The sequence below is a fragment of the Labrus bergylta genome, chromosome 17 (assembly GCF_963930695.1).
Source record: "Labrus bergylta chromosome 17, fLabBer1.1, whole genome shotgun sequence".
NCBI classification, from domain to species: domain Eukaryota; kingdom Metazoa; phylum Chordata; class Actinopteri; order Labriformes; family Labridae; genus Labrus; species Labrus bergylta.
The window spans coordinates 21,002,165-21,028,009 of record NC_089211.1 but is presented as its reverse complement, the minus strand read 5'-3'; the positions used below and the strand labels follow the sequence as shown (position 1 = coordinate 21,028,009).

At 39.5% G+C, this 25,845-nt stretch overlaps 1 protein-coding gene across 1 annotated transcript in view; it reads left to right on the top strand.

The window, feature by feature from the left end:
* Nucleotides 1-25,845, top strand: part of LOC109987349 (astrotactin-2) — a 309,847-nt gene that overhangs the window by 83,366 nt on the left and 200,636 nt on the right. The window contains exon 3 of the mRNA XM_065965428.1: nt 15,332-15,761. Coding sequence (XP_065821500.1) covers nt 15,332-15,761 — 430 coding nt within the window. The remainder of the gene's footprint in view (nt 1-15,331; nt 15,762-25,845) is intronic.

Below are 25,845 nucleotides of genomic sequence, written 5' to 3'. Positions count from 1 at the left end.
TGCCATTTGAATTGGCCTTGGAAGTGCTATGCAGACCTCTGTTATCTATTAGCATTTTCTAGAGAGTGATCTGAATGTATTACAAAGTTGTCACTGCTGTATTTCTATTTCCTATTCTCCCTCCCTCCAGTGTTCCCAAAAGACAGACTGACATGTTTCCTACATCCTCCTGTTTCAACACTGTGCCGACATGGAAGAAAGTGTCAATACTAACACTCTGTACTGCATGAAATGTGTGTTTTGTCGAGCTGCCAGCCAAGTGAGGAGACGTTGCAGTGATATGAGAAACATGGCAGAGTCCAGAGATAGGTTTGGAGAGAGGGTGAAAGTGAGTTTTTGATTGCATCTGGCATGAATGGACAAAGTCTACCTTCTCCCCCCCCCCCCTTCAGCTCCTGGTGCTCGCTGACAGCTCTACTCGCGCAAGCTGTTGTGGCAGCACTTGGCCGACAGCTGCAGACACAAATAAAGGCCTCACTTTCGAGCTAAACGACAGGGAATATAACAAGGGCTGAGGCCCCAGCTGCCTCTGATGGAGGTACACGGGCGCAAGCACACAGTCACACATAAAAACACCTATAATCACACATAGCTTCATTTCGCCCGCCGGCTTTCAAGGCAGGGATATTTCTGTGGCGGAGAGGGATTCATGCATTTCACTACAATCTTATGTTTATTCTGTTTTCTATTAAACACAACACAATTGTGCCTGCAATGAGAACAATCGACGTAATCCTTGTGAGCCTCAGACAACATTTTCCTTTTTAAATACGGCCCTCCAAGCAGTATGGTAGAAACAGAATGACCCTGTATGTGTGTCCAATCCGTCCATGGTTATCCCCCCTCCAATGCTGCTCTTTACAAGTATACACCATTGTCCACAGTCGGATGCCTGTATCTTTAGAAAAGAAAAAAAATCCATTCCCTGGCCCTTTCACTCCTCAGCACTTCCTTTTTTTCTCAATCAAAGTCACCCCAAGGGCCTCATTGTCCAAGGCCCTCTTATTGCCTTGTTACCAACCGCTGTACAAAGCTTATATAGCCCCCTTGTGAGGCTACTGCAAATATTGGCATTACCTTTCTAATCACTTTTCTTTGAAATGTCACCATCCCAGGCGTCTGTGTGCTTACAGTCTGCTTGCATTTGCCTTGGTGTGCTGATATCATTCATCTCTTTATAAAAGCAAATACAAAAGCGGTAATGTAGTGCGGCTGGGATGGGGTGGTGTCTCTTTTTTTTCTCCAGCAGCACTAATTTGCCACAGTAATGAGCAAGCAGCGGTGCATGGTCATCAGGCAATTATATTTGGTTACCATGCAAACAGTGAGCATCATGGGATGTCATTATACTGAGGAATATACCCATGGCCCCATTACAATGGTGGGGGAAACAAACAAATGCTAGCTGTTCTCTTAATGTACACTGTTTATTTTTATTTGTATTAAAATCTAGAATGCTTCTCCTCAGGGGATGACCTCATGGGTAACAAACTGATGCACTCAGTCATCAGTTTTTCTTTCCCCACTATTCGGACACCAATTTACTTTTTAAATGCAACTCATGAAGTGTAATTATATCAAATAAAAGTCATGGTGGGAATCCGTGTGGTGGGCTCTTTAATTGTTTGTTTGCAGTGTTCAAAAAATACCCAGCCAAGCCAGAAGTTATAAATAAAAGGAACTAAAAGCTTAATTTAATATGAATCACCTGTATCTACAAACAGGGTGTTCAGACTACGAAAATGTGTTTTCTGTCCTTACAGCAGGCCAAACTAATTTAAGTTTGATTATACCTTGAATTGCCCATTGGGTGGTATAATGGGAAATGTTTAACTGAATGCCCCTGGAGATTTAAATAAATACTGATGTTCTCGCTCTCAACCACGCTGCCCTTAGCTGCATGAGTCATAATGCTGTGGTCCTGTTTTCTCTATTATAGAACAAAACCAATGTAATTGTTGTCGTGCTCTCAGCATTCACTATTTACAGGACATAATGGCAATAATTCAATAGTATTAACAATCTGCAATACTGTAGGATGCTATTTAAAAAACAATAACAGTTTTGATCATATTGGTTAGGTCGTGCTCCATGTATAGCATTTTTATTATAAAGCACATTTTATTACAGGTTAGCTCAATGTGCTTTACGTTGAGGTTAAATACAACCAAAAAATTGTTTCCACAATCATGAACACGATACAGAAATCAAGTCAATTAAATCATACTCACCACGAAGCAAATATTAACAACCACAGAAGTGATCACATTATACACACACATTCAAAAAGTAACTATTTGTATGCCTGGGAGAATAAAGTTTTGGTTTTGAGTTTAGCTCCAAAAGTACCGACAGTAGTTTTGGACCTCAGGTCAACAGGTAGCTTGTTCCAGGGCAGGGACCACAGTAACTAAAGGCCCCCTCTTTTGGACTTTGATCTAACTCTGGGTATGGCTCAAAGACCTCCACCTGATGACCTGAGGTGGCCAGGTAAGGTTGTAGAGTGTGAGTCTGTGTGTATGGAGGCTATAGTCCTCCAAGCAGGCGGCCCAGGTTCAAGTCTGACCCTTTGCTCCCTTCCCATATGTCTTAACTCCCTGGTTTCATACTCTATTCACTGTCTCTGAAACAAAGGCATAAAGCCCCAAACAAATCTTAAAATAAGTAAATCAATAAATAAATTTGAGTGTAGCGCATTATATAGTACCGTTCTGACCAGACTGTGTGGTATCGTATCACATGATATCTAACCCTATCGTTTGGTATCTTAGCAAAGTGTTAACTGTTTCGTATCGTACCATATTGTATCGTACCGTATAGTACTGTACGGTACAGTAACGTATAGTACCGTATCGTATCGTATTGTATCGCACTGTATCGTACCGTATGACACCTTGCTAAGTAGTCGAGTCATAAGGTAACAACTTTTAATTCAGGAACATTTCTAATGTGTTCCTGATCAAAATAACTTCACTGTTGTTGTACGATTAAGGTGTTTTTTTTTTTAGGGCTTTGGCTCTGCAAGTGCTGCATGTACTGTATATCTACAAAGAAATTGCAATATACAGTGCTGACCTCTTCTTAATGCCCCAAGCTTCGAGACGCTGAAACAGTCTTATTGTTTGGCTGGCTGTAGAAGCCGGGGGAGGGTGGAGGGTGGAGGGTGGAGGGCATTGGCTGAGGATAGAAAAAGCCTGGGAGAAAGGTATATTGTGTGGGCGGGAGCAACACACCAGCAAATCAGCCCTAATTCTGTGTTATAATTCAAAAAGCCAGGGCTCAGTACTGCATTATCTGCCCTCCAATCTTCTCCCTATGTGGGTTAGTGCATCATGGCATGTAAAAGGGGCGGATGGAGAGGTGGAGTGATGAAGGGATAGAACACCACGGAGATGATGGAGATATGTATTAGTTCCCATGGTGAGTGGGAACAAAATGGAAAGGTCGACCCAGTGCTTTCCAGTTAAGCTCCGGGAGATTTTCATTCACTTTTCAATCACAGTATAATCAGATTTTATGATTAGGTACGGGCTTTTGGTCAATGTAATTTCTCTGGTGATTTAGATAGCTGAGGTTATGGACTTTTTAGATTATTTTCAGTGGCTGCAGAATAAATTATTTTTTTTTATCAAATAATGCCACATAAAAAAATTGAGACAACATGTATTTTTTTTTTTTGTATTATTATTATTTTTTTTTATGGTGCTTTTTTGTGGAATAACAACACAACATAAATTATTTTTTAAGGTCTACACACAGGAAAAAAGCAAAGCAACAGGGAAAATAAGTCAAATAAACCAGGACCTGACCGATATGGGATTTTTGGTGCCGATACCGATATTAGGAAGAAAAGAAAACTGATGCCGCTTTATTGGCCGATATCTGTCTTAGACCTATTAAATTTGTAGAGATGAATATATATATATATATATATATATATATATATATATATATATATATGTATATATGTATATATATATATATATATATATATATATATATATATATATATATATATATATATATATATATATATATATATATTTTTACACATTATTTGCTCTGATCCCTCAAATGCAGTTATCAAACACTTATCCAATACATTGCATTTATTTTCTTAGCAAATAGAGGGAGGACTCCACTATAATATCCAATCATTTATTTTCTTAAGCAAAAATAATGCTCGATTTTTTTCTTTGTATATGTTTGGCGCTCAAAACACCTCAGTTATTCTTTGATTGCATGACTAGGAAAGCCAACTGGGCCTGTTTTCTACAGTAATCAAAACAAAATCACACAACATCTACACCAAAAATCTCCCATCTTAAGAATACAGATGATGTACTTCTAGTACCTGTCTTGCTGCTCTTTGAGAAGGACAGGCAGTTCTTTCTCCCAGGTATGAGTCCAGGTAATGGACAGGCATGCTTTCTCCAAGGTGAATTAGCCGAGTGGAAACATAACCCGGCGAGCCAAGTGCTGTCATTCACGCTGCGACTTCTAGTTGGACAGAGAGAATGAGGAGCAGATGCTAGAGCACATGCCACTTTAACTTCCCGCTGGGAGAAGAAGGGATGGGAGAAACAGATACAACACTGGCAGCGGGGGACGGTAAGGTAAGGAAGAGTGGGAGGTAGACAAATAAAAGGTGGTGACAGGAAAAAGGAAAAAGTTACAAAGAGAGGGGGAGGACTTGTCCTGACTTGGAGGTTGTTGCCTGGCACATTGTGTATGGTTTATATGATGGTAGTCCATGTGTGGTCACCTGTGCCTGCTAGCTTTTTATCAGGTATCTAATTCTAACACGTTTGTCATCTGTGACTTCATTTTTAGCTATAAAATAATGTTATCTGTTGTTGTTTTTTGTTCCTAATTTATCCCCTAAAGAGACAAATTCAAAAGTTATATGTTCTCTAAAGAATACCCTAAAGATTGCTGTTGTCCAGTCTTCCCTCGGTAGCAGGAGGTGGTTTGTTAGCAGGGTTCAGTAAGCTGCGGACTCCGCTGTGCACAGATGGTGGCTAAACCACAGAGCATGTGTCGGATGTGTTGGCTCTGAGTCGTGTTATTTCGCTGCATAAAATAAGCTCATTGGGATTATAAGTGAGTCATTATTCCGCCAAAGTCTTTATAAAATGTCATTTTTGTATTCATATTTTCATTTTCCACAGGAGCTTTTGAACCAGGTGAAAGAGTGGATCAACATAATAAACCATCAAACTTTGGTGGCTTGTAAAGAATTGTATTCAGTTTGAGGGTTTGGCTAAGTGGCACTGTTATCCATTTGATTAATGTAATGTTTGTTTGCTGCTTTATGACCAGATGCCACTCAGGCACAACGCATACTGCTTTCTTTTAATGAAATGTGTATTTGGAATGAACACAAGGTAGAGACTAGTGAAATAATGCAAGATAAAGAGTAACAGGAATAAATCAATATTTCTATGAAATGAATAGCAACACAACATCTGATTTGATCTTTCATATGACAAAATAAAAAATAAATGTGCCTTTGGGAGCGATGTATCTTCTATGTCATTTGTTTTTTTAAGTTGATATTGGATCCCTATGTAAGAGGATTAAGGCCACTGGGGAAAAACATTTTTTGGTTTCTTTTTTAGAATTCTTACTTTAATCTCAGAATTCAGAGAAAAAATTCTGAATTCTGATTTTTTTTCCCCTAAATTCAGACTTTTTTTCTCAGAGTAAGAATTCTTAGAAAAAAAAAAAGTCAACCCAATTTTTTTTTTTAAGTGGTGCTAATCCTCTTCCATAGATCCCAAACAGTTGTTACCACAGTGTTGCTTTACACAGTTATGTATTCAAATTATTTGGATATATTATTTTTTTCCCAGATCATTTCAATCAATTTCAGAACACTTTACCTGTGCAGTATTTTCACTCAGCGAAAAAGTGCTTCACACCAAATAACTATACACACACACACACACACACACACACACACACACACACACACACACACACACGTACACAAAGCACTAAATGCATAGTTGACTCTAATTAATGGAGCACAAAACAGTAAAGACATTCAATAAAAAAAGAAATAAAGCCAGGAACTGAGAAAACAATATCATTAATCTTGTTTAACAATGAGGAAACACCACAGTAAGAAATGTAATGCTCCTTCATTGGATATAGCAGCAAAATGAAAGCACAGTCCTGTGATTATAAAACAAATAGATATTAAAAAGTTCAATTAAAAGCCTGAATAAGGGGATGCTGCCAATACATACTCAAACAGATGATGAATTAAACTAATCAGCAGTTGTACCGTGCAATGCTTCCAATGTTTTTATTTTCAGTCTGCATTAAATGCATCTCCTCTCTTTAGAGTTTGGACATTTACAGAGAATATTATTACGTCTTAGTAGTGACTCAACCATTTACGCACAAGTTTAAGACAGATTCATGATAGTCACTATAAATGTTGCTGTTATGGAGTTCATACTGCACACTTTGTTTGTTTTCAACACAAAATGAGGCAAAACGTCTGTACAGACATCATCCATTCAGTGACTCTTTTTTTTTCTGAAAGAGGCAAAGAAAGGTGACAAATCGGAGCGATCCATGTTGACAGATTTATTTCTGTCCTCAGTAAATGTAATGCCATCAAAATGAGTGTCACATTGCAGAGAAAAATACGACTGCATAAACATGCAGGAATAATATCACAGCAAAAACATTTACACAGACACATTGAAGACGTTTCTCCGCTTTTTGCAAAATGTTTTAACAGTTATGTTTGCTTCACTTTACAAAACAACTAAAACTAGTCAAATGCAGACTCTACTGTGATGACTGTTCTGTGGATCCTAATAGGATTGTCACAGATTTTTAAACTTTGAGTCCAGTCAAAAATGGAATGATATCGATACCTGATTCGATCCTACAGTACCGTCAACAACAACAAGTTCTAGCCAACCATTATTGGGTCATTTCTAGAGATGCACCGATTGGGAAAATCACGGCCTAACCAGACTAGGGCTGTGTATTTCAAACAACCCCACGATACGATACGTATCACGATACAGAGGCCACGATACGATACATATTGTGATATACATTTATTTTGGATAATGACTATGTCCTACACAGACTTCACTACAACAGCTGTTCTTTATTGTTGAGAATAACAGCAGAAGCATTAAGGATCGTACATGTTAAAACACTTCAATTCAGGTCCTCAGAGATCCTAGAAATACAACTGTCTTTCAAAACTGTCATCACAGCTGTAACATCTGCATCGATACATGTATTTGCAGGGAGCACATGGTGATATATTGCCATATGAATTTTTTTTAGCACAGCCCTAATAAAGAAGCCGATGTTTGAAACAGATTGAACTGAACAGATTGCTGATTCCAATATCTTTTTTTTTATGACTTATTATGATGCAAGACCACAATGGCACCAATTTCTCTTATGTTTGACAATGAAAACAAGTCAGAGTTTGTTCAACAGTCGCCTTATTTAGCCTAATAAAAAACCTCTTCTTCGAATCAGTAGCATTAGATTAAACTGTATTGTTGTCTGTCCTAACAATAACAGAAATTCTCCTTTGCCAAGGCTCAAACAATTAATATAACTTAAATTGAAACACCACATGAAGTACATACATTAAAAGGGGACTGCTACAAACAACAATCAGGCCCTGGCACATGCACTAAAATGACAGTAATCTGAGAAAACTGTCAGGGTAAATAGTGTGATCTGAAGGATACAGTCATGAGGTCATAGCGCTTTCAGCACTCGGTCTCCCTCACTATGAAGTGTGTTTCCCACTTGCAGTTGACATCCACACAGAGCCTGCCCCCAGTTGACTTCCGCCTTTTTCGCCATATCTCTGTCAAAGTGAATGATGTAAAAAGCCATCCATATGAAAGTCTGCAACCCCGGTCAGCCATGTCTCTGTGAAACAAAAATGGCTGGTTTGAAGATAATCCAGATCGAACATGACGAGAGTGGAAAGTTCCTCAGTTTAATTCCGTAGCGACCGCACGTTTGATAGGGTTATGGCAGGTAGAGGTCTCCGGCTGCCTCTCCTCCTTAGCCTGTTCCGTATCCCTCTTCTTGAACCTCTTTTTCTTCATATTCTCTTTGCCTGTTTTAGTGAGGAGGGATACCTGCGCTGGCTCTGGCTCAAAGCGCCTCAGCTCCAACAGGTAGCCCCTTAAGTAGGTGAGCCTACCTGGGTTTAAGGTGAATGGCATTAAATTGATTTGGCACAACAATTAAACATTGGCTACTGATATCAGCTCATGCCACATTATTTGCCGATGTGTGTCAACAGGGCCGATACTGATGTTGGACCGATGTATCCCTTGTCATTTCTTGAATTAATTACCCCAAAACAATCAAATTAGACAGTGCTCTCTAATTTGCTCACTAAAGCTTTTGGTTAAAAATATGACTGTAGCTATGAAGGGTTTCAAGGCTTTGTTACTTTTTGATTCTGTTGATCATCATGGTTTTAAAACCAATGCATTGAAAAGTATTGAAATAATGAACATTTCTACAATCTTATGAGTTAAGTCAACCAGTTGTGTAACCAGTACAGATGACTCAACTCTCAGACTCAACCCTTTGCTTGAAATGAGTAAACAGTATTACCAGACAAGTGATCACATTTACATTATAATGCCTATAGATAACAGGTTGTATCATGACCAACACAAAACAATGCATTCCTGCATTGTATGGCTTTTTTAAAAGCCTTAAGAAACCCCAACTGTGCATTTTGCTACTTCTTTCATCAGCACACTCTTGGGGCTGTCTCTGTTTAATTAGTGATTGATTATCTTTAATTCACATTCCCTTTTATCAAGCTTAATGGTCAGGTCTAAACAGGCTTTGCAGTGGATTTTTTTAACCTCTTAACTCTTCTTCTTCAAGTAGTAACAATAGCAATAATGGTGTCCCAAATTCAAGTGGCCATATAAACTGTTTGGTAATTTATTACGTCCATAAAGATTATTTTAGTGACTCAACTATTGTCTCACTCACATCCCGGTAACTTTCACTGTCAAGCTTCTTTCCCTTTTATGTCCGAAGTAAATATATCATGACTTTCTAAAACAAGAGTGAAGTCAAACTCCATCTGGGTTTGTTGTTCTCAGCTCTGTGGTCACACTGACGGGATAGAACTTCCTTTAGCTTGTTTATTTGTCACTCGGTAGCTAAAACATGTTTTGTTTTTGTTTTTTTACTTGAATGCATTCCCTCTCCATTCATAGTGGCAGAAAAATGCAGAGGTTTTGTTACAAGAGTACAATTCCTGTAAAACCAATGGGCTCTCAAAACCTAACAAAAGATTAAGTTTGCTCTAAAATAAAATATAAATAAATAGAACAAAATCATCTTTAGACTGCCTATCTGGAAAAAAACAAAAAAACATGAGTTCTACAAACGCTGCCCTAGGTTGGAACAATGAAGGTTGGAGGTGGAGGGGAGGAGGTTGTGCTGAAGGACAGCGGAAGTTTGGCCAAATAAAAGCTTTGTTTTGGTCTGAGAGATTGGTGATAAAGTGGGACATCTACTCTGGAAATTTCACATTTTACCTCAAAGTCAAGTCTTGTGGTCAAATGATGCTTACACATAGCCTGTTTCACTCAGACTCTGTCCCGCTCAAGAAGCGCTCTTTTGTCTCACTGTAACTTTAACGACGCCAATGGCCACAGAAAACACCTTTCTGGAAACAGCTAAGACGCATAATGTTGTTTATCTGAGCCAGCCATGATAACATATCCTGATTATTTCTCTCATATGGAGTTGGAAATTTATTGATAAAAAAAAAATTCCCAAAATGTATTATGCTCATATTTCCAAATATATTGTATTGATTTTTGTTTTCTCACCCAGCCCATATACTGCATCACACTGTTTTATTTCATTGCGGGGCGTTGTGAAATAGGCCGTAGTAAATACTATATTACTGTAATGTAGTACAGTATCTGCTGGGGAAAAAAAAAACTTTCAAAGCTCCTTTTTTCATATAACCAAGACATTCATAGCATTCCACTACATTTTTAGATCTATTCTAAAGGAGGTTGAGTTCATCTTTACTTCCACTGGAAGCCATTCAATACACCAGTAAAAAGGGGAAACCCTGTACTATTCATCTCTTATAGTTTCAACATGTCTTTCATTGCTAAACCAGGGTAATAGTTTTACCTGAGGATTTTTCTAGTATTGTCTGTTGAAAATACATTGCCAAAGCGTTGAATAATTCATTGCAGGTGTGTTTTTTTTTTTTTTTTTTTTTTTTTGCCAAGTTCAACATTCAATCTGTAAAAGAACAGAGCAAAGAATATGTGAGAAAAGATGGAATGGTAGTGAGCCAGCCCTGCAGGGTTTGATAAAAGGAAAGAGAAAACATTATCATGAGAAGAGAAGGGAGAGAAAAAAGGGGAACATGGGAAGGTAGGAAATGAATTTACAATGCTAGGGCGGTAAAATGGACCAATGATGGAACAATAAAATAAGTTGCAAATGGATTTATGGGAAAAAGGAAATGCACAGTAAGTAAAATGTTATAAGACCATTGAATAGAACTTCCAGAATTTCCAGTTGAATTTGATTTGGCTGATTAACATGGAGTTAAACACACAGTATGTCAATTCCACCGCCAGGGGGCGCTCAATCAAAACAATAACAAAAAGATGACTTCTAGGCTGTCGGGGAATCCTGGGAGTTATGCAGTGGCCTTTGACGTAACATCTGGTGTTTCCTTGGCAACAATAAGCATTTTCTGACCATCATGGCGGCCGCCAAGACAAGATACTATTTCAACTTGGCTTTAATTTCAGTTCAGTGCCAAACACCTTGAGCAGCCTACGTTTTTATTTGAATACCTTAAAGACTGTCATTGAATCCCTTTCATTGTGAACCTTTAAGATAAAACTTAAGATATAAGTTAATTCCTCGTTATATCCTAATGCACAATGAAGCTGTTGGTACTTCAATTATTGACAGTGCAGTCATATATTCCTTTACATAATATTAACTTATATGACAAAGCAGTTTATTGTGTGACACGCTGAAGGTTCTTCATGTGTTAATGAGTTAAGAAAATCAGCTAGTACAAGCTGTCCAAAAGTATTGACTTGAATGTAGAGACTTTTTATTAACTGATCTGGACTCAAATGTCTTGATTTGTCATTGATTTTAAATATGACTAAATGACTAAAATGTGACTTAAACCAATCAGCATTTCCAATTAAAGACGAGGACTAAATGTAAAAGAGCTGCCAGAATGAACACTGGACCAATCTTTCATTCCAGGAGCAGAGCATCAGAGCAGCCTGCAGACTTGAGCTGTGCTACCTGGCCTCATTGTGCATGGCCTCGTGCTACCTTACCTACTGTTGTATGGCCTCAATAAGCTGCGTTACATTTTTACCACTCTTTTCGGCTTCCATGGCTCCATTGACGGTCATCGATAGTCATTTGGTGGAACAGCCAGCAAACTTGAAATGCCTTTCCCAGAACTAGCTGATGTTCTTCCTCTCTTTGCTGCTTTCTAAACCGTTAGGTAAGTGATTTAGCCGATTTCATCGACTGTCAACTCTAGACTCGAGATCGCTGGAGCAGTCAGGCCTCGCCTCACTCTGCCCTAAGTGTCAACCACCCTTCTCAGCTTCCATCACATTATTTATGTGGTTTGAGGTCTTTTTTTTTTTGTTTTAGACTTTCTTTTTCAAGTTTACAGCCTTCCATATGTGGCGCCTGCATTAATCCATGTACAGTGACACAGCTATAAAACAAAGGTGCTGAGAATTGACAGATGAAGTAAGAGTCGACTCAGGGTACTCGCGATTGATGTTTGCATCACAGAGTTCCCAGGGGCCGCCCTAAAAAAATATATACATATATATATATATATATATATATATATATATATATATATATATATATATATCGCAGACTGAAGAAAACCTATACTCAGAAAAAAAAGATGTGAAATGATTGGGCTTCCAGCAGCTCTCCTCCTCCCTGTGAAGTCTCTTAGGGACTAAAGCAGCAGGGATTTGTAGGGGTCTGAAGACGAAACAGAAAACCCATTTTCCCTCATGGCTACATCTGCCACTGTGAATTTATATGGCTGTTGTTCTGAGGAGTGGACGACAGATGTGATCAAACATGAAGGCGAATGGAGACTGAGGGACACAAAGTAATCGAGAAGGGGGAGGGAGAGAACAAAAGCGAGAAGGGAGGGGAAGTGCGGAGGAAAAACATTGCGAGATGAGACGGGAAAGGAAATTTGAGAGATTCTTAAGGGCACTGATGTGCCAGCGACCGAGTCAAATAAACAGATATGAACTGACAAAAGCTGACATCGCTTTTGCTTGTGCTTGCACTTTGCAAAGACTTCCGACTGTCTGCACTGAAGCAGTACTTTGGTACCAAGGCTGCATTATTCAAATTGAAATGTAAGAAGACTTATTAAGGGTTTGAAATGTCAAACTAGTGCATGGTTGGATTGTAAAAGGTGCAATTACTTAACATTTCCATGACAGAGGGATAATTATTTCTTTACTTTCTAGTCACAATCCACTGACGTGTTACTGCAGTGCTCACACCAATAAAGACATCACAGAGCCCCAGAAAATATTTCCGCCTTGTTTTTTTTCCGGCTGTTAACGGGAGAATTACTTTAAAACTGAGACTTCAACTTTTTCATTGCAATTCTACATCATCAATTTTTCAATGATGTGCTGCAGAGAAACACAATGTCACTCCATTATCACTCCCGCTGCTAGAAATGAAACATAAGCCTTGGTATGCTTTTGCTATTCTTCAGAGGGAATTAATGTAGGAGTGCAGACTACGGGGAGTTTTTCTGGACTGCAGTTCTGCAAAGCTGCCATCCTATCGGAGATTAATGAACAAGTTTGTCCGTGGCACTAGTCCTCTCCGTGCCGCCTCTCCTCTCAGCGTAGTTTGATTTATGGACACCCGGCAGTGCATGAGTTATAATTTCAACGGGGTTTGTTTTTCCTCATGAAGATGGAATTTTAAATGTTGTGATGAATGACCTCTTGTGGATTTTATTTATTATTCCACCGTGATTTAGTTTGTGCAATGTGTGTGTGTGTGCCAACGCCTTCCCTATGTGACCGGAGTTCATGCACGTGTGCTTGAATATCACATCTTTGAATACGCGCTAGTAAAATTGCTGATGCTGCATTGCTGTGCAACATCACAAATATATCACCTGTCGGTTGCCATGTCTGGATGAATCAAATACTACGTCTCACCTATTGAATGTCATTGTGAAAAAAAGAAAAATCAAAGAATGAGTCATGCCCTTCCCTTTTCTTTCTTCCCAACACTCTGTCTGTGCATATGGATTTACTTCATCACCCACACCATATGTGGCAAGGTGTTTGATGTTTCTGTGATGGTGAGATATTGAATGAACCATGGAGGAATGGGGAAATGCTCCTTGGTAACTTTAAGGCACCATAGTAGAGGCTTGTGGAAAAAAGGAGGGGCTAAAATAGCAAAGAAACCCTAAGGCATAAGTGTGTGTGTCATGCTCTACAGATGTGAGTGCAGATGCAGCAGTGAAACTAAAAGAATAACTTATTTTTATTAGTATATTAGTTCTTTTATAAGCGATGATATATGTAGGGGAGTCGACACATTAGCAGGCATCAAGTCCAACGCCTACAAGTAGCTGTACAGTTAAAGCATTGTTTGATTATATTAAAGCTCCTCTGAAGAATTTTTTTCTGTTCATGAAACAGGCTGAAATAAATTCTCATGCCTCTGTATGACCTACTAACACAAACAACGTCGTCAGCGAGAAGGTAGATCATTTCTATGGTCATGATTAATGGCTGAAACCAGTGCCACAGGGTAAGTGTCATATCAAGTTAGTAACTGTACACTGTAGAAAATGCTTTTTATTTTATTTAAAAGATTCTTTATTACTGACACATTTGACTCATAAAATGAAGAAGGTTGGGAAAAAAAAAAACAGCTTACTCACGTATAGGACAAAATCAGCAAAGCGATTAGAGGTGCCTTTTTGTCCACTGGGGGTGCCAAAATCTATACAAACAAAAGTGTCCATTTTATATCTGTATTTTTTGCAGGGTCCTAATTTTTGACTTTTGATAATATGCTGATTAAATGCTGATTTTGAGAACCGGAGCTCCAAAATTGCGCTCCACTGCAATTTTATTTTCCTCCCTAAATGACTTCCTAATGCCGTCCAACCACAGGGCTGTCCTGTGTTCCACTCGTGTTCTCTGTTGTCCTTAAAAATTACGGAAATACTTCAGATCCTCAGCAGCTCCCCTCCTCCCTTCAAAGAGTCTAAAAATAGCACAACAATTAATTAAAGATGATTTTAACTTTAAACGCTATTACATGTCACTTATAATACTGCTTAGAAACTTTATTACATTTTAAAGCAGACCTATTAGTATTTATCAAGCTTCTGGAAAATGTACTTGTCTGACATTTGTTTGTTGATTTGATCAAACTTGAGTCTGCTCTTTCTCTATGAGAGAAACCCAGAAAGGAGCCTCACCAGAGGGATATGGGATGGTTGAAGAGGAGGCCTATTCAGGGGAGTTATATCTCCCCTGAATCTAAACAACCAGATGTGAAGAGGTTTTTTTGATTTATTGTGACTGACACGTTCCTGGGATATCAGTATCTCTGATGTCCCTTTTCAGCAAGCATCCATAAATTGCTTTGAAAGAAAGACAAGAAAAGACACTCTTATGGATGCACTGCAGAAATGTAGAGACATTTATTGTAGAGATAGGATAGTGGATAGAGTCGGAAATCAGGGAAAGAAGTCATTTAAGGATACCTTTCCGATAGAACAGGACAGCTGTCGTTAAAAGTAACGCATGAACACCAAGATTCCTTCAAGTGTTTGTGTCGGAGTACGTCTGCCCTGCTCTGCTGGGTTATCAATATTCACTATTGTTCTGGTTTTCCATATTGGATAATTATATTTGAAAAAGTGCATATCTCTCCAGTTTGAGCACAAAATGATTTTTGTCTCTGTAGGCCTCTGTTAGCTGCCTCACATTACTCTCACATATTGAAGTGCTGATTGCCAAAGCTCTTCAAAAGCTGGCAAATGGTGCTAATTGGCATTCAACCTAATATAACTGGCGCTAGAGCCGTGATTATAATTGTTATTGTTCGAGGTGGAGTCCATTTTCTATTACGTGCATGTGTTATTTTGCACTACATGAAATATTGACGTTAACAATTAAGTCTGATCATCAAATTGTTGTGCCTCCCTACCTCACAATCTTTATTCCTGCTTTTGTTTCCCCCACAGGGTGGCCTCATCGCCCTCCTCCTCCTAATTCTCCTCTTCACCCTCGTCCTGTACACCCGCCACCGGTGGTGCAAGCGTCGCCGGATCCCCCAGAAGAGCGCCAGCACCGAGGCGACCCACGAGATCCACTACATTCCCTCTGTGCTGCTGGGGCCCCAGGGTAGGGACAGCTACCGCGGCTCTAGAGGGACGCACCAGCATGGGAGCTCCGTCATCGGCATGCCGATCCGCGAGACCCCCATTCTGGATGACTACGACTGCGACGAGGAGGACCCCGGTGGACACTCTCATAACTCCACGCCCAACCAGCTCCACAACAAGCTGAATGATGGGAAGTGCCAGGAAGACTATGGAGTTAATATTGGCATCGGAGGACACACTGACATGATGTGCAACCAAAATGAGATCAAGCATAATTTTGATAAACGAGGTAAGTCGCTCGTCTAAATACATTATCCTTTATGAACAATTTAGAATAATGGAAATGCAGATCACAGTGTGCACATAATGGAGATTGATAATGTGATAGCTGGAGGATTAACAGCATGATGCTGGTTTTGTCTCAATCACTCTGCAGCATACACTTCCTGCCATAGAAAATCTGTTGCGCTCAGTGGTAGTTGTCCTGCTTTTGCAAGCATGATTTGTACATCCGTTAAGGCTCTCAGTGCCAGCTCCCCAGATGGACCAGCTTGGACAGTTCACTTTGGCTCTGGCCAGCCCACCCATGTTCCTGATACTGTAGCACAGCATGTATTGCTTACATTTTGTCGCGAATAAGCACTTTTGGGTGACTCACTTCTTAACTTCACACTGTTTGTGAGATAAGGAGCCTGTGTTCTGTGAGTCATGTTATCAAGAATGACCTGTGTCAGAATCAGTACCTGAGTCAGAGTCAGGATCCGCTGTATTGGACAGGTATGTGTACATATACAAAGTCTTACGTTTTACATCCCTCTCAATGAAAATACACAGAAACTAGTGGTGATTCTTGAGTCTGTTAGGGCCCTAGGCAAGAATCAACTGAGGGGGCCCTAAAACCAGGGTGCATCACCATCGCGTCTGCCAGCTGACGCTTACTCCTCTTCCTCTTTTTTCTCTCCTGTAGACGGATGACTCCTCTTCATGTTTCTTTGTTGACTTTCATAGTCAAACTTTTGTTTTCACAGCGATAATTGAAGGACAATGACAATGAGTGCTGTCAGATGGTTCCCCCCTTAGGGAGGTTTCCTACTGTCGTTGCAAAATTTGCACATTAAGGGCCACTGCTTTGGTTTAAGTTTCATGAGCCCTCAAGGGCCCCCCTACTGGTCTGGGGCCACAAGCAGTTGTGGTTCGATATTCACTTGCAATAATAACAGGCTAACAGATTTGGCATCACAATCGCTGTAATTTTGACATAAGAAACGTTAAATTAATTGATCATTTAGTTAGTTAACAATGTGGTTAGTAAATGATCAGTGGCATCGCATTACCACAAGGTCAGGTACAAACAATTAGAAAAATGTCAGAGAAGTTGATTGAACACTCAGATTTTTTAGAAATAAATGACTATTCAAATATTTGAAAATTTCATCCTCAGGAGATTACACGGTTCCCTTCGGTCCTTCAAAAAGTCTGAAATTAGATTTTTAGAATACTACCATCGACTGAGACACATCTTTACTTTTCACAGTCTTATTAGCAAAATATGAGTTTATTTATTTGTCATGTGACAATTCACAGCATTTACTGCTGCGTCTTACGTGCACAAACCACAAACAGAATAGAAATGAAAGAGTAAATTCGAGATGAATGAAATTTGGCTTTAACATGTCCAATTATTTTTGCCCAGGTATTGCTCCAGACACTCTGACTGCTGTTAACTGTTCATCAGAGCAACAGCCTGTGGAAAGAAACTGTTGCTGTGTCTGGTTGTTATACAGTCGTCTGTACTCCCTACAAAAGAAGAGAGGGTTGTTTCAAGGGTGCAAAGAATCCGCAGTGATGTTTTTTGCAAGTTCCCTGACTCTTGACATGTATTAGTCCTGGATAGAGTGCAGGTTGGCAGCAGTGATTCATTTTGCAGTCCTTGACAGTCTGTTTTTGTCAGTTCCTGTCTTGTTTTGTGCCTGATTCAAACTAGACAGTGATGGAGGTGCAGGCTGAATAATAGTGATGTAGAAATTTGATCAGCAGCTCCCAAGGTAAGCTGGGCCCATTTCCTGCTTGTGTCTGCACTAGAAGCACTGATAACGTGGGTCTGCATAGAAAACTTTAAATTATAAACTTGTTGGCATAAAAACTAATTAGTGAATGATGAAAACTTGAGAAGAATTATCTTGTTAATTTAAATTGAATAAACTAAATGCTGAGTTGATTGGAGGGAGTATTTTTTAGCTGAATCATTTGCTTGGCATTTAGTAGGCGGACAGTTGAAAACTGAGGTGCTCAGTTTTGTCTCTTTTCTCAGGGGGTGCATACCCGCAGGTGGCCTGTTGAACTGTACTTAACGCAGTAAGGGGTCTCCAAGCAAGGGCTAAAATGATACATTTCCGTGAGTGAAACCTTTTAAATTGTTCGCTGAAGAGATTCTCGACACAAGTCATCCAAACGTAATAATCTCAGGCTGTGTTGCATTTGTTGATATCACATCCTGTTGAACCTGGGGTGCTCCTCTGCACAGTCAGTCTTCAATAATTAAAGGGTTTCTGGCAGAGTCGGAGGGTGCCCTGGTTCATGTCATACTGAATTATTCATAGGTGAGGTTTGCGAAATGGGTAAGCATGCCGTCTTAGACTCTTAGTATTTATCACTTTACATATCTTTATTATGACAGTTGTCTGAAGTCAACTATACATTGCTTGATAAAAATAAATAGAAATGAATACATGTACAATACATGTTTCTGTTCTTTTAAGTTTTTATTACAGTGTTTCTTCTTCATTCAAGTACATTGAGGATCCACGCTTGAAAATAGTAAAACCAAGACTTTATTATTTTATTAAATAATAAAATAAACACTTACAATCAGAGGCGCTGCTTGTCAACAGGCATGGCAGGCAACTGCTTGGGTCTCCACACCAGTAGGGGGCCCCTGAGGGCTCACAAACTTAGAACCAAATCAGAGGCCAAAAATGTGCACATTTTGCAATGACAGTAGGAAACCTTCCTAAGGGGGCCCCATCTGATAGCACTCACTCACATTGCTATGCTGAGCATTGCATGCATTATATCCTGTGAAATCCAAAGTTTGTCAATTAAACTAAACAAAAAAAAATGAAGAGGAACTATCTGCCTATAGGAGAGAAAACGGAGACAGACGAATAGGAGTAAACATTGGGACACTGGCAGAAATAATGGTGATGAACCCTGGTTGGAGGGCCCCCCAATTAATTTTTGCCTACGGCCCCACTAACTCTAAAATCCACACTGTACCATTTATTACAATGGTTGAAAAATGTGTTACATTTTATTTTGAAACACTTTTTATTCTATCTGACTGTCACTGATATGAATCTTAAATTTAAATATTTATTAGTCTCACCCTAATTTTGTGCCTTTTTATGAATTCTTTGATTTTCCAGTTTTTAACATGCATACAGATTAACTAAGGGATAAGCAAACACTAAAATGTATGCAGTAACCTGCCTTATTAGTGCTGACCTTGCAATGGAGTTATGTTTTAGGCTGCAAAATGAAAGTCATTTAACTAACTAAATAAGAACTTTTTTTGTTCCATTGTACAAAGATCATTACTTTATTGATACTGTAACGTTTTTGTTCTTGCTGGTTGGCTATTTCATTCTTTAAATCAAACAACCCCATTTGCATTCAAAGCCCTCCAACCAAATATTGCCATGGTTGATAATAATGCAGTCTTCATTTAACAGGAAATTATGCAACAAGGATAAGAGATGAAGGTTAATTTGTGATCTGTTCCCAAGCGGAAGGGAGAACGCTAGGATTAGAGAAGAGGAAAAAATACAGTAAAGCAGCGAGGGCATAGAGGTCAAGGCTCTCGCTGTGCAGGCCTGCCTCTTGGGATAATCACCTAATGATGCCATTATTTCCGGACAACAAAAAGGTCACAAATGATGCCAAATGGTTCAAAAAAGGGAGCCAAGCAAAGTGGTAATTAGCAGCAACACATTACATCAAACATACAATGCAATTTATGGACTATACCACATGTATGTATACTAATGTACAGACAGACACATGAAAGATAAGATTAAGATTAAGATTTACATTTATTGATCCCCGTTAGGGGAAATCTCTGTTTTTACACTCAGTAAGTCATGCAACACACACACAGGCTGAAGTGGACTAATGGATGGATGGATGGTTTGATGGATAGATAGATTGATGGACTAATGGATGGATGGATGGATGGATGGATGGATGGACGGACAGACAGTAAGCCAGACCGACAGATGGATGGATGAATGGCTGGATGGATGGAGGGATAGATGAATGGACTCAATCAATCCCAAACTGGGAAATTATGAGAAAGAAAAGGGGATTGAAATGTGAATAATGGAGCCTACAGTAGGGTTTCTGTTTGATTGACATCTTCCCAGGCCGAGTTTGCGTTTTCTATTGGGTCCTTGACAAGCTCAGTTTGAGGTCCATCTCTATGTTATAGAGATGGATAGTGATTTGATAGGTTACTTCAGGGGTCAAACTGAATATGGTGAGGGGGGATATGCAGTCAAGTGCAATTTGTTACACTGGGACGCTTTAGTTTAAAATGGTTAATTAATGTGACAACAAGATATAATAGTATGTTTTATTTTTGTCACACAGCTCTTGACATGCCCTTATATCATCATCCTTCAAACAATGTGGCATTTCCTGGAAGAAAGAACAAAAACAATGTAATTTGAAGCCTCTGCCCAATCTGTGTGAGACATTTGAATACATGCTTGATTAACTCCTGTCCCACCTGTTTGGCATCCCAGAAGTCTCCAAACACCAGTCATCCTTTATCTGTCTGTCCTTGCTGACAGATAACCCCCCATTCAACTGAACTAAATAGTATTACCCCGAGGGATTGTGGATATGCCTCACAGGGCTGTGCATGGCATTGGCTTTTTGTTACACAGACAACCAAACAAATGAGGCTTGTCAATTTCACTATTCAGCTGGATTCCCGTGGCTTTGGGAATGCATTGGGCAGCATGGAGGCTGTAAATCAGGAGCAGAAAAACCCTTTGCTCCATGCTGAAAATCTTGTTAGTCCTCAGGGATCAGCTATCAACATCACACATACCTCTCCAAAAAGCAGCAAGCTACACCTCCTCGTGATAACATTCCTGCCTGTAGCATGTGTTGCTCGGTCAAATCCTGTCATGACTTTGAGTCATCCTACATTCTTGTAGGGTTGTCACGACACCAGAATCTTACATTTTGATACGGTACTAGTAAAAATCAACAAATATGTCTACCTGTTTTGATACCATAGCAACAAGAATACAAGTCCAAAGCACGCATTATTGGGAAACGTATTGTTTTAATTCCCAAAATTGCAAGCAAACTTCTGCCCACTGTATACAATGTACAAATACATTGGCATTGGTTCAGTATTGCAAGGTTGCCAATGTATTTGTGCCACTGAGACGGTCATCTCCACTGCTCTTTGTCTGCTCTCTCAGTTTTTTGCAGTGTTAAACATATGAATAAAGACCTACAGTTTTTTTTAAGGGTTGGTACTTTTTAGCTAGTATCAAATTACAAAATTAAGAGATATTTTATGGTTTGAATAACTCATGATATTGAAATGTAACGCACAAATATCAAAGTACTGAACCATCAGCAATTTTAAGAATGTTAACTTCAACCAACAACAACCTTTACTATTAAGAACTAATCATGTTGGCAACACTGTGCTTCATTGTAAACATGCAGTAGCAGATGAACACAAGCTAAGTAGTGTTTTACAAGTTTAAGTCAAGTCAAAATGTATTCATATTGCAAATTTCATACACAGGGCAACATTATCTTCTTTGCATCAGCTGACAAAACAATCACAACAGCAGTGCTCATACCTACATACATACATATATTCATGCATGCATGGACACATAAATGCATACATACTCTCCCATATGCACGTACAAAAAAAATTGAAGGGGCAAGATAAAACACATTTAAAACGGATACAAAAATAAAGGTTTTTAATCTGCTTTTTAAAGGCCCCTCTCAGGACATCAGGCAGGAAGTTCCATCCACTTGAGGCATAAAAACTGAAAGCCTCCCTTCTTTAGAGTGTGCTCATGGGATGGTCAGAGAGGAGCTGTGGACCTGAGAGTTCTCACTGTTGTGTAGCTGATTTGCATGTCTTTCATATACTGAGAGGTAAAGCCAGTCAGTAACACTTTAATGCAATGTTTTGCTTTCAATAATGGTACACTTAAGTACATGCATACAATATGTTCGGTTTGCATGACGAGCCCAGTGAGAGTAACATGTGATAACGCAAAGCTCGTCGTCTCAGGCTGCCTGTGACTCACTTCGTCATGCGTGTGTTGCAGGTGTAGCCGCTCAAAATAAACGGTCAACGGAACATCTCTTATTATTATCTGTAATTTATTTGGCCCAAGGTTTAAAGTGCGGATGCCACTGATAGCGGAAATACACTCATTTTAAATTCACACACATAAATCATGCCAACAGCAGTGTCTCCGACTCCACATGCACAACCGTTATCTGACTACTGATGGTGATATCAGGCAGACTTTTATTGTAAATTAGTCATGGGAAAAGAGGAAATTGGTGGATTTTTCATTTGAATCCAACAACAGAAAAGTAGCAGTGTGACGTGCTTCAGGTCAAATGATAAATGGCGTAACAATATACTGTTGAGCTGTTTTTTTGTTTTTTTTAATATGCCACAAAATGCTTTATATTTATATAAACAGACACAACTGACAATATCACAGCAGCAGGGACTAGAGCTGATGGCAAATGGGGATACATGGCTAATGCTGCTATTGCAATGTTGTACATGGTCAACAACATCCCTCTGAGATGAAATGGGCCCGGCCCCAGGCTCAATGTGTATCTGGAGAATACATGCCAATGGGAGTATATTGTAGGGCATTATCACTGACTGTAAAACCATTACATTTCTACTTGGCTGCCATTGTTCCAATGGTTGCTGGCTGGATCACTGGACACGTTATTAAAACTTTTTTTAAAGTAGCCACATTGAAAATCTTCTATTTTTGTACGAAGCAAATCTGTTGGTCTGCGGTTTGTTTTAAGTATATTCACAAATATGCAGGGACTGGGCTAAAATTGCTAGTTTCATATTGGATGAATGCAACACAGAGAAATGCAATACTGATAAACAGCTTCAAATGTGATCGCGTCACTACTTCACACCAATACACTGCTCACACAGTGCCAGAGCTGTCTTGACTGGGGCCTTGAACCAGTACTCACAGTAATAAGAAACAATTCACCCATTTGCCATGCAAAATAACTCCCAACAGCCCTCTCTAACACTCACTCTGATGCCATTTAAGCAGCACATCAGTTTAGCTGCCTGAGTTCATCTTTGTCTACTGAAAATAATTCTTCTTTTCTGGCGCTGACATTTGTGTTTCTGATTGAGATGTTCAAGGTCGCATTGTTCTACTTGGAACGCACTGACTGAAGAACAAAATCAATTTCAAGGTTTGATGATAGCTGTACAAAGTCTGGACTCTGGAGAGAACATCTTCAGTGTGACATATGTTTACTTGAGTTCTAAGCATGCAAGATAGGGTTTTTTCAAAATACTCAAAGACGTTTTACGAAATCCTATTTTTAAAGGAAAGCCAAACACGTGAAAACGTTGGTTAAAAAACAGCATCATCAGCAGTTTAAAGCAGCTCTGAAAAGGTGTGTTTTCATCAGTGATTTGAATTTCTTGTCAGACCGGTACAGTTGCAGATTTGTTTCAGGAGAGAGTTCCAGAGGGAGGGAGCAGATATGGACGAGGGCTGTGTACCCCAGGTTTGGTTCTTGATGTAGAGTGACGGAGAGAGAAGGTTGATATCAGAGCAGCGGGGATTGCAGAAGAGGGGAGGAGTAGCTCAGTGAGGTAGGAAGATGCTATGGGGGGCTTTGTAAGTTAGTAGGAGGACTTTGAATTTGATGCGTTGTGGAAGTGGGAGCCGGTGCAGGTTTGGGAGGACAGGGGTTATGTGGTAATGGGTGTGGGAGTTCTGGATGTATTGGAATTTATTGAGTACTTTAGGTGATAAATCATACAGCACGCTATTGCAGTAGTCGATTATGGATGTGAAGGATGCATAGATCAGAGTTTCGGCAGAGGAGAAAGAGAGAATTGGGTGGAGACAATGTTTTTAAGATGGAAGAAGGCAGTTCTGGTTTAAAAGGGAAGTTGCTGTCAAAAATGACTCAAGGGTTGTGGTGATGGAAACAGAGTGGAGCGGTCGATGGCAAGGTAGAAGTTTCAGTTTTGGTGAGGGATTCGGGGCCGTCTGATATGGCACAGATGAATTGAAGGAAGCTGGCTTGCATCCATGTTTTTATACCAGTGTGGAAGTTGGTCAGTTTGGAGTTGGGATTTGCATGTTAAGTTGGCGAAACGGGTGAACAAAGTTCTATATGACTCATTTTAAATCAATTAAACAGTTTTGTTGAAGCTAATGATCCAATCAAATCTTCTGTTGATGATGACAAAAAAAGCTTCAAGAGAAAGCAAAAAGTTTCCTCTAACAGTCTTTCCTGGTGTGCCTTTAATTCTTTTCTGTGAAAGGATGTTGCTTATAAAAAAAAAACACTGCTGAATGTAATTACTGGTTATTTATATTGCATTGTAAAAACGGAGAAAGCCTTGGGCTCCACATGCCACCCGCTGAGAATCTGCGGAGAGATACTTAGATTTTACAACTCCGAAGACGTAAATGTGTACCTAAATAATGCTTCAAATTAGACAAACCAGAGACGCACAGTTGGTGAAAGATCCTAAGCTAGTGCTGAGGATTTTTTTCACTTCCTCCCCCTCCTGTGGAGCTACTCCACGTAACCTAAACAAAATGCTTAGATTTCCCTCTCGACTCCAAGGAACTATACAGTAAATTGGCGTGTTGTTTGCTTTGCCTCGACTAAAGGGCAGGGGAGAAGACAGTTTAAGAAAATAATAAGTGTACCTTAATTCAATGTATAAAACAACTAAAGCAGAACAATAATAGTGCCAGGCGGTTGGTAATCCCCATTTGTTTTGACCTGTGGGAGAAGATCTAAAGAGAGCAGGGTCATTAAAAGGATGAATCATCCAGTAAACTAGCTCAATGCTTCTTGCAATTATAACTGCAAGAAAAGGCAGCCCAAAATCTGAGACTATTTTAGCTATACGGTTGTAATGATCTGCACTGTGTTTACCTAAAATCTTTCATTACAGGAGGGATGCTCACAAGAGAAATTAAGCAACATCCAAGAAATGAGAAAGGCATCTCCTCATCGCCCACAAGACCACTGTCATTACCGAGCTTATCAAGTGTTTACTGAGCTCTAATTGAGCTCAAGACTGGAGAGTAATAATCCAGTGTCGAGCTTTAGATCGCTAATGTGACATCATTGATGAGGAATGGCTGCCAGCTTGGCATGCGCAAGCTAGCTCAGGGTAATGTTTTGATTAATACTGAGTCAGCCTTGTCATCCTTCCCCATGATAAATAGATGGGAGTTAATTACAGAGACTTCCCATTCTTCTTCTCGCTCTATCAACGGAAAGCATTAAAGTTGTGTGTTGTCAATGAGGGCAATTTAGTGAGATGAATAAGGTGATTTAAGGATACAAATGTGCAGCATATGTACCAGTGAATCACGGGACGATCAAGACTGAGCATGTCTGCCGCATGTTAAAGACGGTTTGCCTTTCTTTTTTTTTCACCTTTCATTGACGAGTGCATTAACAAAGGACAGACTGGGTGAGGAGATACAGTATGACAAGACAGGACAAATAAAAAAAAAGTTTAGTAGTAGATCCAAACAAGAAGAGAATACCTTGAGTGGGTATAGTCAACCAGAGAATGTCCAACAAAATCAGAGGGAAAAAAAGCCTGAAAGCTTTCATTACATAAATCATCAATCAAAATCAAAAAATAACCTTACAAATCAAAGGAAACACTTGGACAGTTTGTTCAGGACTTGTGTTTTCATTTTCTAACCTAAGCAAACTGAGACTTAAAGCTCCTGTGAGGAGTTTTAAACTGGCTATGAAACAGACTGATATTAAAATAAATGTATCTTTATGACCCACAAAAGCAAACTAGATCATAAAAGACTAGATTGACTATATCTGTATAGTTATATTTAGTGTCTAACTCGGCTGCTTGGGGGTAGGTGTCAGACAAAGTGATTAACAGCAAGCTGCAGAAACTGTGTTTTTTTCTTCTATTTTTGATAAGGATAGTCCAACCTGCGGTAAGGATCCGCAGGTTGGACTTGAACCCAGACCTAATGCTTGTAAGACTAGCCTCCATACATGGTGGGGGCGACCTAACAGCTTGGCCAGCA